This window comes from Tursiops truncatus, chromosome 2 (genome assembly GCF_011762595.2).
Source record: "Tursiops truncatus isolate mTurTru1 chromosome 2, mTurTru1.mat.Y, whole genome shotgun sequence".
In the NCBI taxonomy this organism is placed as follows: domain Eukaryota; kingdom Metazoa; phylum Chordata; class Mammalia; order Artiodactyla; family Delphinidae; genus Tursiops; species Tursiops truncatus.
In genome coordinates, this window is record NC_047035.1 from 84,354,567 (window position 1) to 84,368,281 (window position 13,715).

Consider the following 13,715-nt stretch of genomic DNA (forward strand, 5'->3'; position numbering starts at 1 on the left):
TGGTTTATCTTTAAACCATGTAGCTTCCTAATATGATTGTCTGTTTCTTTAAAGCCTCTCCATTATCTATAGAATCAAAAGCAAAAATTTGTCTAGCATAGTTTTCATTTATACTGGCAAGGGAAGTGCCAGAGACACAGACAAAAAAACCTGACACATCTGCCAGAGGACTCCATCCTGTCCTGAATGAAGAACATTCAGCCCCTTCTCAGGGATTAGGAGGGGGATTACAGTATTCGTTACAGCCTCTGAATGGTTCTGCCAGACTCTGAAACTAACAGGACCCAGAGTTCATGGAATAAATGCCACACTATTGACTACTAGTAGATTGTATAAGCCAGAATAAGCCATATAGATAATCTTCTACACACGGTCTACTTAATCATCACCTACAAAGACCAAGTGGTTTTCAAAAGAACACTGCAATAGCAGTGTGAAGGTTTAAAAGAGTATCACCAACAGGTTAAGGCCTGTATTAGAACTGAGTATATCAAAATTCTCTCAAGAGTCCTACTGAATGTCAGGCAAGAGCCTTGATTACACAGGAAGGACTGCCAGATTCCCTGAGACTAGAGCAATCCAGCAAGAGTTTAAACAAGAAGAGAGTATTATTGTTGGTAATAATCAGTGTGGAGACTGAGGATTTTTTCATGCCTTTGACACCTAAATTAAAGATTGAATAGTGGGACTGACAACTAAATTTCAAGAGAGAGTACAGAGGTGGGATCAGAAAATTTATGATTCTTCCTCTAGATGACCTCTCTCATTCCTACCCACCCTTAATCGTTTCTCTATCAGCAAGGAAACATTCCACATAACATTCTAAATCATCCTGTAATAGGGGAAGAAAGGGGCTTGGGCAGAGAGCAGGGCTAGAAAATGAAGAGTGGACTTGCCTAAGATGTGACTGTGTCATTTTACATGGAGCAGGGGTCACTGAGCAGCAGCCACCTGCCTAATACTGAGAAAGGACTCACAAATACTCACAGATAAGGACATGAGGCAGGAACTAAATGTTTGCCATATCCTGAGCTTTCTCCTCTAAGTAACTCAGGGGTGTGCCCAGTCGGAATGGCACAGTTTTCTTTCCCTGGTTATCAAATATGAATTTAATATAAATGAAATCAAACTAATTTTTTTCTTGTGATTTGCTTTATTCACTGTTTCAAGAATCATATTAATAAATGAGCTAAAGTTCATTTTCACCGTGTTTTTCAATTGTATGGATATATTTCAACTTATCCATTTTACTGCTCATGGACCCCATGGGTATTTCCAACTTTTGTTATTTTGTATAGTGTAGCTATGACCATTCTGGAACATGTCTCCTGTCCATGTACACAGTTTCTCGAGAGTAGGACTGGGGCTGCTGGATAGTAGGGTAGACAGACCCTTACATTACTGGTTTAATTGTACTGGTTTATATTCTCATCAGCAGTGTGGGACAGTCCCATTGTTCCCCTCCCTGCCAACACTTGATAGCAACACAGTGGAATGTCTTCAGCACAGGAGTTCTGTGCTTTTCTGGGTTGTTTCACTAGGTGGTCCTAGATCCTAGTTGCTTGTTCACATATATGGGCAAGTGCCAACATTTGACGATGGCCTGAATGCAACCTGTGAGGGGAAGGGATTACAAAATGTGCCAGATATATGCTGCCCAACTGTAGCAAAAATGTGGCTTACCGAATTATACCATCCTGGTATATTTTTAACTTTATATTACAAAAATTCATATTCTTCGGTAACAGCCTTCATTAGTAACAACCAGAGCCATGGATCTTTTTATTTCTATGTGATTAGGTTCCTTGCAGGCTTTATATCTGTTTGTGTTAATGAAAATGTTACTATTAACAATATATAATTTTTTTAAAGGGTAGGGAATTCCCTGGTGGTCCAGCGGTTGGGACTCCACGCTTTTGCTGCAGGGGGTGCAGGTTTCATCCCTGGTTGGGGAAATAAGATCCCGCATGCCACATGGCTCGGCCAAAAAAGAAAAACTAAATTAAAAAATAAATAAATAAAAGGGTAAATATCAGGGAAGCAGCCTGAAAATTTACCCGCTTATTTTTTTTTTAACTGAAATAAACTTGATTTACAATGTTGTGTCAGTTTCAGGTGTACAGCAAAGTGATTCAATTACACATATATATACATATGTATATATAACTGTATATATAATCTTTTGCAGATTCCTATCCCTTATAGGTTATTACAAAATATTGAGTATAGTTCCCTGTGCTCTACAGTAGGTACTTCTTTTTGGTTATCTATTTTATGTATAGTAGTGTGTATATGTTAATCCCAAACTCCTAATTTATCCCTCCCACCCAATGAATTTTTTTTTTTTTTTTTTTTTTTTTTTTTGCTGTACGTGGGCCTCTCACTGTTGTGGCCTCTCCCGTCGCGGAGCACAGGCTCCGGACATGCAGGCTCAGCGGCCATGGCTCACGGGCCCAGCCACTCCGCGGCATGTGGGATCTTCCCAGACCGGGGCACGAACCCGTGTCCCCTGCATTGGCAGGCAGACTCTCAACCACTGCGCCACCAGGGAAGCCCTAATTCTTTTTTTAAAAACATATTTATTTGGTCTTAGTTGCGGCATGCCTACGGGATCTAGTTCCCCAACCGGGGATTGAACCTGTGCCCCGTGCATTGGGAGCATGGCATCTTACCCACTGGACCACCAGGGAAGTCCCTCACCCGATTAATTCTTAAAACAGGATTCTAAACTCCAGCTGATCCTAGGAAATGTCACAATATTTAGACACTTTGGGGAGCTGCTAACAGGGGAACAGCTAAGGGGTTGGTTTTCCTCAGTTATTCTTTTCTCCTTTTTTTTTTCCTTCCCCCCCCACCCTGTGTCCTCAAGTCCATTCTCTACGTCTGCATCTTTATTCCTTTCCTGCCCCTAGGTTCATCAGAACCATTTTCTCCTCCTTTTTAACCCTATATCTGTTTCAGACTGTTCATATTGAATTCTATTTTTAAGATTGAAAAGCGATACTTAAACAGGTCTTTTTTTCTAATTAAGCCCTTGGATCTTGTTTGTTGTTTTAGTTATTACCCCGTTCAAGTTGACAGCTGAGACAGTGCAGACTCCAATCTCCCATAGAAAACCAGTGTTTGATCTCAAAGCAAGTTTGTCTCGTCCCCTCAACTATGAGCCACACAAAGGTATGTGGGAATGTTTTGATGTACAAGATTTAAGATTGAACAATTCCGCATCTGAGGATGTGAAAAATTCTAGTGACTCAGTGTAAGCCATACTTGGCGTAGAATTCCTGCCTCTGCCCCTGTATCCACGTGACCCATGATTTAAAAAGTGTCCATTAAGCAAATACTAAAAAAAAAAATAATTGATTCACTTACATTTTTATTAAGCAAAGACAACTTCTAATCAGTGTTACTACAAAGTATTAATAAAACTTCAGCCAAAATCAAGAAACTTGGAAGTTAGGCTGTGGGTAAATGAATGTTTTCTTTATAGTTTTTAAAGGATCCCAAGCTGAGAATCACTGGTCAAACAATCTGGGACATTTATTGGCCAGATGTCGCTCTTGGGGATATATTAAAGTATCTTTACATCCATTTAAAACGTCAGTACTTAATGTGATCTGTCAGTGCTTCTGGAATTACCTTAAAACAAAACCTTCCTATAAGAATCATGTAACAGTGTTTATTTTTAAATTACTAATGTTAATGAAACAAATATAATGAAAATGTAAGTCTTTTTTTTTATAGATTTATTTTATTTTTGGCTGCATTGGGTCTTCGTTGCTTCACATGGGCTTTCTCTAGTTGCGGTGCACAGGCTTCTCATTGTGGTGGCTTCTCTTGTTGCGGAGCGCAGACTCTAGGTGCGCGGGCTTCAGTAGTTGTGGCTCGCGGGCTCTTAGAGCGCAGGCTCAGTAGTTGTGATGCACGGGCTTAGTTGCTCCGCAGCATGTAGGATCTTCCCAGACCAGGGCTCGAGCCTGTGTCCCCTACATTGGCAGGCGGATTCTTAACCACTGTGCCACCAGGGAAGCCTAAAAATGTAAGCCTTATTTAGAGGTAACAATCAAACTGAACCGTGGTTTAAGAAAACTTCTCCCACCCATTTTTCCTCCCCAAGTTTTCCCATCTGTGGCAACGGCAACTCTCTCCTGAGTGTCGGGGCAGAAGCCTAGGAGTCACCTTTGGTTCCTCACTCTCTCTCAGACCCCATATCCAGTCTATCAGCTAGTCCTTTCAACTCCATCGTTGAAATTGATCTTTAATCTGACCACTCTTCATCCCTCCACTTTGACTCCCTTTGGTCCAAGTCACATCATCTTACCTGGGCTTCTACAAAAGCCTCTTTGCCCCACTACAACTTTAAAAACAAATCAGAGCACATCACTGCTTGCTCAGAACCTCCTAAGGTTTCCTGTCTCTCTCCCACCCTCATTTCATTGCCTCCTCCCTTCCCTGACTCTGTGTCAACCACACTGGTGTTTCGGCTCCTCAAACACTGAAACACCACCCCTCCTCCAGGTCTTTGAACTTGTTATCCCTCTGCTCCACCTGGAACACTATTCACACTGATCTTTGCACAGCTTGCTCCCTTGTTTTAATGGGGCATCCACTCAACTGTCAGCAACCGAGAAAGGTCTTCCCTGCCCACCCACCCACCCGCACTCTTTATTCCTCACCTTGTTTTACATTTCTCCATAGCACATAGCACCACCTGGTGTTATCTTACTTGACTACTGTCTACCTCTACCACTGGAAATGTAATTCCAAGAGAGCAAGGTTTTTTTTTTGTTTTTTTTTTGAGAGCAAGGATTTTTGACCACTTGGTTCACTGCTATGTCCCTAGCACCTAGAATAGTCCCTGGCACATACCAGGTACTCAAAAAGAATTTGTTATGGGAATGACTGATCACCACTAACTTCTACTGATGGTAAAAAAAAACCTGGTTGAGAGCTTCATCTGTGCTTGTTATTTTATATCCTAGACAAGTCACTTAATTCCTTTATGGAAGGGAAAATAAATAAGTACTACTTCAGTGGTTACTGAAAGGATCAAATGATATAGCAGGTGTGAAAGTCCTTTCTATAAAATGGTAAACACTGCAAATGGTAATCTTTGGTACTCAGAAGTAGGTCAAACTATACAAATAAAGTAATATATAAACATCTGGAAATTTGGTCACAGTTCTAAAGCCAACAAAATATTCCCACTTGTTGCATTCCAAATACATTTTAATAGGTAACAATAATGATAAACTGCACAGATGAAATACTACTTTAATATTAAACATTCCTATGCAACGTTGGGATAAACTACTTAGTTGTTATGGCTTCTTTTAATGTGCTGTGTCATGGGATTCAGTATTAAAGTTTCTTTTGTTTTTTTAAGATTTTTTTCTGGCTTTTCAAGGATTAAAAAGTAGAAGACACTTATTTTTAGAGGAAAAAAATGTAATGTCTATCTGTGGAATATTAAATTGAAATTAATAGAATTATACTGGCAGATTTCTTTAAAAACAAAGTATGGGGCTTCCCTGGTGGCGCAGTGGTTGAGAGTCTGCCTGCCGATGCAGGGGACACGGGTTCGTGCCCCAGTCTGGGAAGATCCCACGTGCCACGGAGCGGCTGGGCCCGTGAGCCACAGCCACTGAGCCTGCGCGTCCGGAGCCTGTGCTCCGCAACAGGAGAGGCCACAACAGTGAGAGGCCCGCATACCGCAAAAAGAAAAACAACAAAAAACCAAAGTATGAATGTTGACAGCAAGCAGGTAGCCACAGATGAAGAGAAAATTAGGAATATAAATACAGGAATCTTTTCATTTATTTATTTATGGCTGTATTGGGTCTTCACTGCTGCGCACGGGCTTTCTCTAGTTGCGGTGAGCGGGAGCTACTCTTTGTTGCGATGCATTGGCTTCTCGTTGCGGTGGCTTCTCTTGTTGCGGAGAATGGGCTCTAGGAGCGCAGGCTTCAGTAGTTGTGGAACACGGGCTCAGTAGTTGTGGCTCGCGGGCTCTAGAGCGCAGGCTCAGTAGTTGTGGCACACAGGCTTAGTTGCTCCGCGGCATGTGGGATCTTCCCAGGCCAGGGCTCGACGCATGTTCCCTGCGTTGGCAGGCGGATTCTTAACCACTGCGCCACCAGGGAAGTCCCAAGAATCTTCTTAAATCTGTCTCTGTCTCTGTCCTAAACTAGGAAAACTGAAACCATGGGGACAATCTAAAGAAAACAGTTCTCTGAATGAACATGTCAACAGAGTAAGCTTACACAAGAAAAGTTATAAACAGCCTCATCGCCAGACCAGGTAAGTACATAATTATCCAGTTCTAACTCTTTTAATTTTGAAAGACTGTATATAAAAGCAGAGTCTCTGAGGGATAGAGTCACAGTAATAGTGGTGTTTAAGAAGAGGGTAGAAGTGGAATCATACAGAACTTAATAAAAGTACATGTGCCTAGGCAATACCACAGTGGGTTCTAATTCAGTAGGTTTGAGATGGAACCCATGTATCTGCATTGTTTCCAAAGCTCTGCAGGTGATTCAGAAGAGGACCTGGTTCACAGCACTGCTCTTACATGACCTATCTGCCCAAACAATGCACCTGGATGTCCCTCCAGATACCAATCCAGGTGCCCAGGGCACCTAAGGATGCACATAAATTTCACACTCCCAGGGAAACCAGGCTTTCTAGGCTTCAGGGCTCTACACAGGGGGAAACCCCAGGATGATCCTTAGAGGCTTCTTTCTGTGTGGAAACCAAGTTAACACCAGAGTCTGACCTGGGCTGCAGCTGGTCCTGGTTTGGCCGATTCCCTGTGTGACACCCTCCTGATACCGGGTTAACTACCATTTGACTTGCCAGCTACCACCAAGACCTTACTATTTGCTATTAAAATCATTATCATGATTCTGGGCCTTTTTTTCTCTTAATTCCTTCTCCCCAAAATCATAGTGGTTTAAGTCAGAGATCCTGATTCCAATTTTAGCACTTTTATTAGACAGTGTGATTTTGAGGTCGACCTTTGACTTCCACAGGTAGAGGTTTCTCATTTAAAACAAACTAAAAAAAACTACAGGGGTTGGATTCGATCTCCAAGGTGTCTTCTGCTTCCAATTCCATGCTTGATTTTAGAATGCTGCCTTAACATTAAAAACAACAACCCCCCCCCCCAAGTTCTAGCCTTTTAACACAACAGTGACTTACAGGTGTGGCTTCCATCACAGAGACCACTGGACAGAGCACAATGTCCTGTAAGAGTGTGCTTTACACAAGTGTACTGGATGTCATTTTAAGTTTGGACATTAGTCTAACAATAGGTGCTTTGAAGTGGTCTGCTTGGAGCTTCACTAGAGCCTAACGTATACCTATCCCTCCTTAGGGAGGAGCAACGGAAGAAACATGAGCAAGAACGAAAGGAGAAGAAAGCAAAGGTTCTGGGAGTTCGAAGGGGCCTCATTATGGCTGAACATTCATAATTTAATATCCCGTAAATATTCCTTTTCTCTGAACCCTCTTTTGTAAATATTTCTGTACTGTCCTCTCACTTTAGCCAAAAGACCTTTTTCTGCTCTTAACTTTGTTCGTATATATGTAGTGTCTGTGGCTTCTTCACGTTTTACCCCTGAAAAGACATTACTACCTTTAAAGCTCTCAAATTCTTTTGAAATAGTTTTTACCTAAGCCCCTGTACAACTAACTCAGGTTTCTAAAAAGACCCATCCTGTAGATTCTTGACCTAGATTTTTAAGGTCAAGTTCCCTCTGCTGGCTCTAATAACAGAACTTCAGTCCTCTTCTAGGCAAAAGCACTTACCTGATGGTAGCTAATTATACTACAGACTTTAGTAGAAATTGAACAATAACAAGTTATGAATAGGGTAAGCTGTGAAAGGCCACCTCTTCATCCTCTAGAGAACCTAGTAGTCTTACCGAAACTGTGGGCCATATGGGTTTATAAGGCGTCAATATTTTATCTATGTGAAATGTTTCATTTAAGCTTCTATGTACCTCTTTCAGATCACTTCATGTAATTGTCAGTTACATCTCTTTTTTTTTTTTTCCCCCCAATATATTCTTAAAAACAAAAAACTAGCTCATTCTAGCCTGGCTTATTTAGAAATATACAGGGTCATATTGAAATTTGAGGATTGTTGCTTTAAGGATTACTATATGCTCTGTCAAACTTATACATCTTACTCAATTTATGGAAAAGACTAGAGTTGCTTAGTATCATATTCATGTCTGTTGCACCCGAATGGAGCTTCCGAGTTTTGTACTGCTTAAAATTTTCATAAATAAAATTTTTTCTCATGGGGGGTAGATTCATTCTTTGTAAATATAATTGGTTTCTAAAATTTAGTTGACCAGCCAAGACTAACAAGAGTTGACTTGTACTCTTTGTGTATCCTTTCTTGACCGTCCACTCCCCACTCCTAGAAGAAATGACTATGTCCTTTTGTATTTTCACAGCACCTGTCACATTCTGTTATACTTATTGTTATACGTATATGGGCCCACAGAACATGGCATACTCCTGGGTGCTTAATAAACTCAGATTTTGCTATCAAGAGGCAGAGATCAGATCAATCAGGAAATCTGTGTCAAATACACTGCTACTGGGAAGGTGAAACGATATAACCACTTTGGAAAACAGTTTGGTAGTTTCTTTAAAAAATTTAAATGTACATCCACCATATGACCCAGCAATTCTCCTAAGAAATGAAAACATATGTCCACACCAAAACTTGTGTCTGCAAATATTTACAGCAGTATTATTCACAGTAGCCAAAAAGTGGAGAAAAATCCAGCTGTCCCATCAATGGATGGATTTAAAAAATATGCACTAAAAAAATGAAATACTGATAAACACGCTACACCATGGATGAACCTCAAAAACATTATGCTAAGTGAAAAGCAAGACACAAAAGATCATATATGATTCTATTTATATGAAATATCCAGAGAAGATAAACCTATAGCAAAAGTAGATTCGTAATTGTGGGGCTGAGAGTGGGAATGAAGAGTAACTGCAAAGAGGCACTGAGGTTTCTTTCTAGGCTGATGGAAATTTCCTACAATTAGTTCATGTAAAGATAGATAGACTGCAGAATTCTGGGCATTCCCTGGTAGTCCAGTGGTTAACATTTGGCGCTTTCACTGCCGTGGTCCTGGGTTCAATCCCCGGTCAGGGAACTAAGAACCAGCAAGCCATGCGACACGGCCAAAAAAAAAAAAAAAGACTGCACAATTCTGTAAATAAACTAAAAAATCATTGAATTGTATACTTAAAACAGATGAACTTTATGTTATGTAAATTATACCTCAATAAAGCTGAAAAACAGATAATTACATGAAAACATACAAAATAGGTATTTAGGCCAAGATGGATGGGAAAGCTATCAGCCTTTGTGTATTCTCTTATTTTAAACTTGGCTCTCGTTGGGTACTCTGGCTATATCATATAGTTTCCTACTTCTTCCTCTAAGATGACAAGAATTGATCAGTTTAAACTGTGTTAATCAGGGTCTTATTTTTGGTATATGCAATCTCTAATACTAAAAACGACTGGGGAAGCCTTGGGGACATTAGTCTATAAAGTAAGAACTGGTAAGGATCATGCATCTTTGGAGAACCAGCTATGCAGGTGTTATGGACTGCATGCTTGTGTCCGTTCCCTGCCCCCGCCCCCTGCCCAATTCATATACTGAAATCCTAATTCCAAATGTGACTTGGTACTTTGAGGTATACTTGGAGGCCTTTGGGAGGTAATTAGGTCAGGCAGGTGGCACCCTCATGATGGGGTTAGTGCTATTTATATGAAGAGAAAGAGACTAGAACTTGTTCTCTCCATGTGAGGATACAGTAAGAAGGCAGCTGTCTACAAGCCAAGAAGCACTCACCAGACACCAGGTATCCTGGACTTCCCAGCCTCCAGAACTGTAAGAAATACATATGTGTTTTGTTTAAGCCACCTAGTCTATAGTCATTTGTTATAGCAGCTTGGGCAGACTAAAACAGGTATCTTTTCCCAGTGACTACTACAGCACCTTAATATTCTTCAACAGTCTCCTATCCTGATAGATTAGAAAACAGAAGAAACCTATAAGGAATAGAATGGTAGAGGGCCATAAACAGTCACCACAGAGACTCCCTGCTTTGGAAACCACCTACTTATATAGGAACTGTTGCTAATAGGAATCATTCTAACCAAAAACAGTTATTTACATAGTACCTCTGCATCAGTACTTGATTCTTTAAGTTAAGGTACAGCTCAGATCCTGGTCCCTCTTAGCAGCAGCATTTAGCTATGTTTTAGGGAATACATACCCGCCATTGTTTGGATGCCATTAAAGAAGTACTTTATTTTTGTCATCGTGGATTCTACTACCCTTAGTTTAGTAACACAGAAATACTACATGATCTCTATTTAAAAAGTCTTGGATTAAGCTCTGGAGAATTTTCATAGGCAAATTCTTCTGTGTGGGCTGGATCAGTAAATACTCCAATAAAATCTATTTCTAGGAAGAATGGACCATCCACTTTATCAGCCAGGGTGAATCCAATAGAAGAGATCTAAATTTAAAATAGAGAAATTGATCAAAATCTCGTATGCTGATGTTGTTCCTGGAGTTTTAAAATTCCGTACTATCAGCCCTTAGCAAGTATACGATAGTTCTCATGTGCCATAGCCAATTAGAGGAAGTACAGGACTGCTTTTCTTTCCACATTCTACTTCTCTCTTTAAAGTAGTGCCAGTTAAGACTAGTAAGTACAACATGGATGTCTAATGGAGGTTCCTTGAAGCTCTCCTGAACTCTAATACTCTTATTTTAAAGCTAAAATAAAATGCAGGCACGCTGAAAGGAGGACCATACTGAAATTCCTCCAGGATGGGGGTTAGGCTCACAGGATAGCTCTGAGTCAGCATCTGTCTAGGTATAATAGGAGTATACTTGAACTCATCCTCACAGGAGTTCTGTTTCACTAAAGATAATATAGTTCTGAGTGAAAATACAGGAAAATGTTACCTTGTCAAGCAGAAGCTGGTACTGGGCATCCCGGATTCTTCCTCGATTAGAGAAGAAAAATTTGGAGAAAGGAATCTGAAAGAAGAAACCATTGACTTCAGATCTGACATGCAAGCAACGGAGGCATCTGTTTAGAACTGCAGTGATAAAATAATAAGGGTTTAAATTGAATTTTAAAATTATCTAATATGTGAAGTTATAACAAGTGGCTAGTCATTTGGATCACAGAAAAAAAAGTTTTTTTAATGAAATAACCTAAGTACTAGAAGAAAACAGGTGAAAACCTTTCTAAGCCAGGAGTCCCAAAGGAAAAAATGACAGAGAACAATTATAACTTTCTGATGGCAAAAACTAGTATCCTAAACACAAAACTTTTACAAATAACTAAGAAAAAGATTAAACAACCCAGTAGAAAAATGGGGATGGGAGAAATAGGCACATCTGTATACTGCTGGTAGGAGTGCAAATTAGTCCAACTCTTTTAGAGAGCAGCAGCTAGCAACTGTGGTAGGCAGGATTCTAAGATGACCCCCAAGATTTCCACCTAGTGGAAATCACCTTCTTCCAGGGATTCAAACACAAATCTCAGTGCTGCTGTGAAGGGACTCTCCCGAAGTCTGGTCCCAAATCAGTTGACCTTAATATAGGGAAGATTATCCTCTGTAGGTCTGACTTAATCACTTGAGCCCATAATAGTGCCTGGTAAAAGAGGTCAGAAGAATGAGAGGGATTCAAAGGGGAAGGTCAAGGGGATTCTCCACTGCTGGCTTTGAAGATGGAGGGAGCTAAATGGTAAGGAATGTGGACAGCTTCTAGGAGCTGAGAGTGACTCCCAGCTGACAACCAGTAAAGAAACCAAGACATCATTACAATCACAGGAACTAAATCTGGCCAATAACCAGAGTGAGCTTGGCAGTGGATTCTTCCACAGAGCCTCTGAAAAGAAGTACAGCCCAGATGACACCTTGATTTCAGCCTTAGAGAGCCCTGAGCATTGAACCTGGCCACAGGGTGTCCCAAACCATGACTTACAGAACTGTGCGAAGTTTGTGGTAATTTTTTATGTAACAATAGGAAACTAACACAGCAATATCTAGCAAAATTTGAAATGCCATAACTTGATCTGACAGTTTCACTTTTAGGAATTTATATTACAGATAAACTCTGACAAACACATAAAGATACAGCTTTTTCTAATTAAAAAAAAAAGGTAAAATAGGGGAATAGTTCAATAAATTATAGTGCAACCATACAACTGAATACTATGCAGCTATTTTAAAAAATGAAGTAGATCTATACATGATGCTGTGGGAAGACCTCCACAATATATTAGTAGTAAAAAAGTAAGAGATAAACAAAATCTATAGTATAAATATCATTTATGTTATTAAATACAACTTTTTTCTTGGCCACACTGTGTGGCTTGCAGGATGTTAGTTCCCTGACCAGGGATTGAACCTGGGCGCTGGCAGTGAAAGCCCCAAGTCCTAACTACTGGACCACCAGTGAATTTCCCCTAAAAACAAATTTTTTAAATGCCTAAAAAAAAACTAATAAAAAATTTACTATAGCAACTGGGAACAACCCAAGTATCTATCAATAAGGACTAGTTCAATCAGCTGAGATATCCATATAACAGAAAATACCAAACAAAATAACAAAGAATGAAAAATAATTCCATGTAGTGATATGGAAGCTCTCCAGGATCTAAATTTTAAAAATATAAACTGGCACAGAAGACACATAAAGTATGCTATATTTTTTTGAGTAAAAAAAGGGAGAAAATAAGTGTATGTGTATATATACTTGCTTATATTTGCTTAAAAAAACTAAATCTATGGAAGAAACTAATAAATGTGGTTACCTATAGAGGGTGAGGGCAAAAAGGGTGGAGAGAGAACTGAGTGGAAGTGAGACGTTTTTGTACATCTTTTTATATTATTTTGATTTTTGAGCCAAAAAATAAAAATGAGTTAAAAAAATAAAATGTACTGTTCAGATTATCACCAAAAACACTTGCTGACATAAAAGCAAACTCAATTCAAAGCTCATTTAATAAAGCACCACTGCACAAGATCATGTTCCTCACACAGCAAATCCAAGTGCAGTCAACATCCTCAGTTCACGGGCTCCCTTCATTTCTGTTACATAAACCTGAAAGGGACCCTGCACCCCCAGCCTCCAGTCAGTTCCTCATTTTTGCATCCTGGTTGGGCACTTCATCTACCTCATTATTCAAAATATATTTTGGAAACAGAATCAATACTACCTGCTCACCATTCAAGGAGCATGAGCCACCCACCCCACTGGCCTTTTGTCTTTTTGTCATGTAATTTGCTAAGGCCACTGTCCACATCAAGGGAATTTTTTAGCCTGGAAAAAAAATGAAGCTAAGAAGCAGCATTAAATTGTACAGCTTGCATAAAAAGAAAAGGATCAACAGTTGTTTTCTCTCTACAGATGGCAGAAAACTAGCATGCATAATTTTTCCATCATTTTCCTCTGTTTTCTTTCTCTAAGCATAGTAAATATTTGAGCATCTCACTTCTATTTACTAAAGGAGAATTATTCATGAAGACATGGACAGCAATGAATAACATTTAATTTTTAAAAATCTCTTCCCTGGGACTTCCCTGGTGGCACAGTGGTTAAGAATCTGCCTACCAATGCAGGGGACATGGGTTTGAGCCCTGGT

At 39.9% G+C, this 13,715-nt stretch overlaps 2 protein-coding genes across 11 annotated transcripts in view; one reads left to right on the plus strand and one right to left on the minus strand.

The window, feature by feature from the left end:
• Positions 1–8,562, plus strand: part of NUSAP1 (nucleolar and spindle associated protein 1) — a 33,014-nt gene extending 24,452 nt beyond the window's left edge. Inside the window, exons 9-11 of the mRNA XM_033851496.2 lie at positions 3,058–3,174; positions 6,189–6,297; positions 7,373–8,562. Of these exons, the coding sequence (XP_033707387.1) occupies positions 3,058–3,174; positions 6,189–6,297; positions 7,373–7,469 (323 nt within the window). The 3' untranslated portion in view covers positions 7,470–8,562. The remainder of the gene's footprint in view (positions 1–3,057; positions 3,175–6,188; positions 6,298–7,372) is intronic.
• Positions 1–13,715, minus strand: part of NDUFAF1 (NADH:ubiquinone oxidoreductase complex assembly factor 1) — a 65,839-nt gene that overhangs the window by 22,024 nt on the left and 30,100 nt on the right. For 3 of the 10 annotated variants that reach the window (XM_073800764.1, XM_073800759.1, XM_073800757.1), the window contains 3 exons: positions 11,021–11,095; positions 9,893–9,929; positions 3,361–4,028 (listed from right to left, as the gene is read on the minus strand). In XM_073800764.1, coding sequence (XP_073656865.1) covers positions 3,928–4,028; positions 9,893–9,929; positions 11,021–11,095 — 213 coding nt within the window. In that variant the 3' untranslated portion in view covers positions 3,361–3,927. Of the gene's footprint in view, positions 1–3,360; positions 6,194–9,892; positions 9,930–10,334; positions 10,566–11,020; positions 11,096–13,715 lie in introns of those variants that run through there. The other 7 variants (XM_073800761.1, XM_073800762.1, XM_073800758.1 and 4 more) reach the window with 4 other exon arrangements.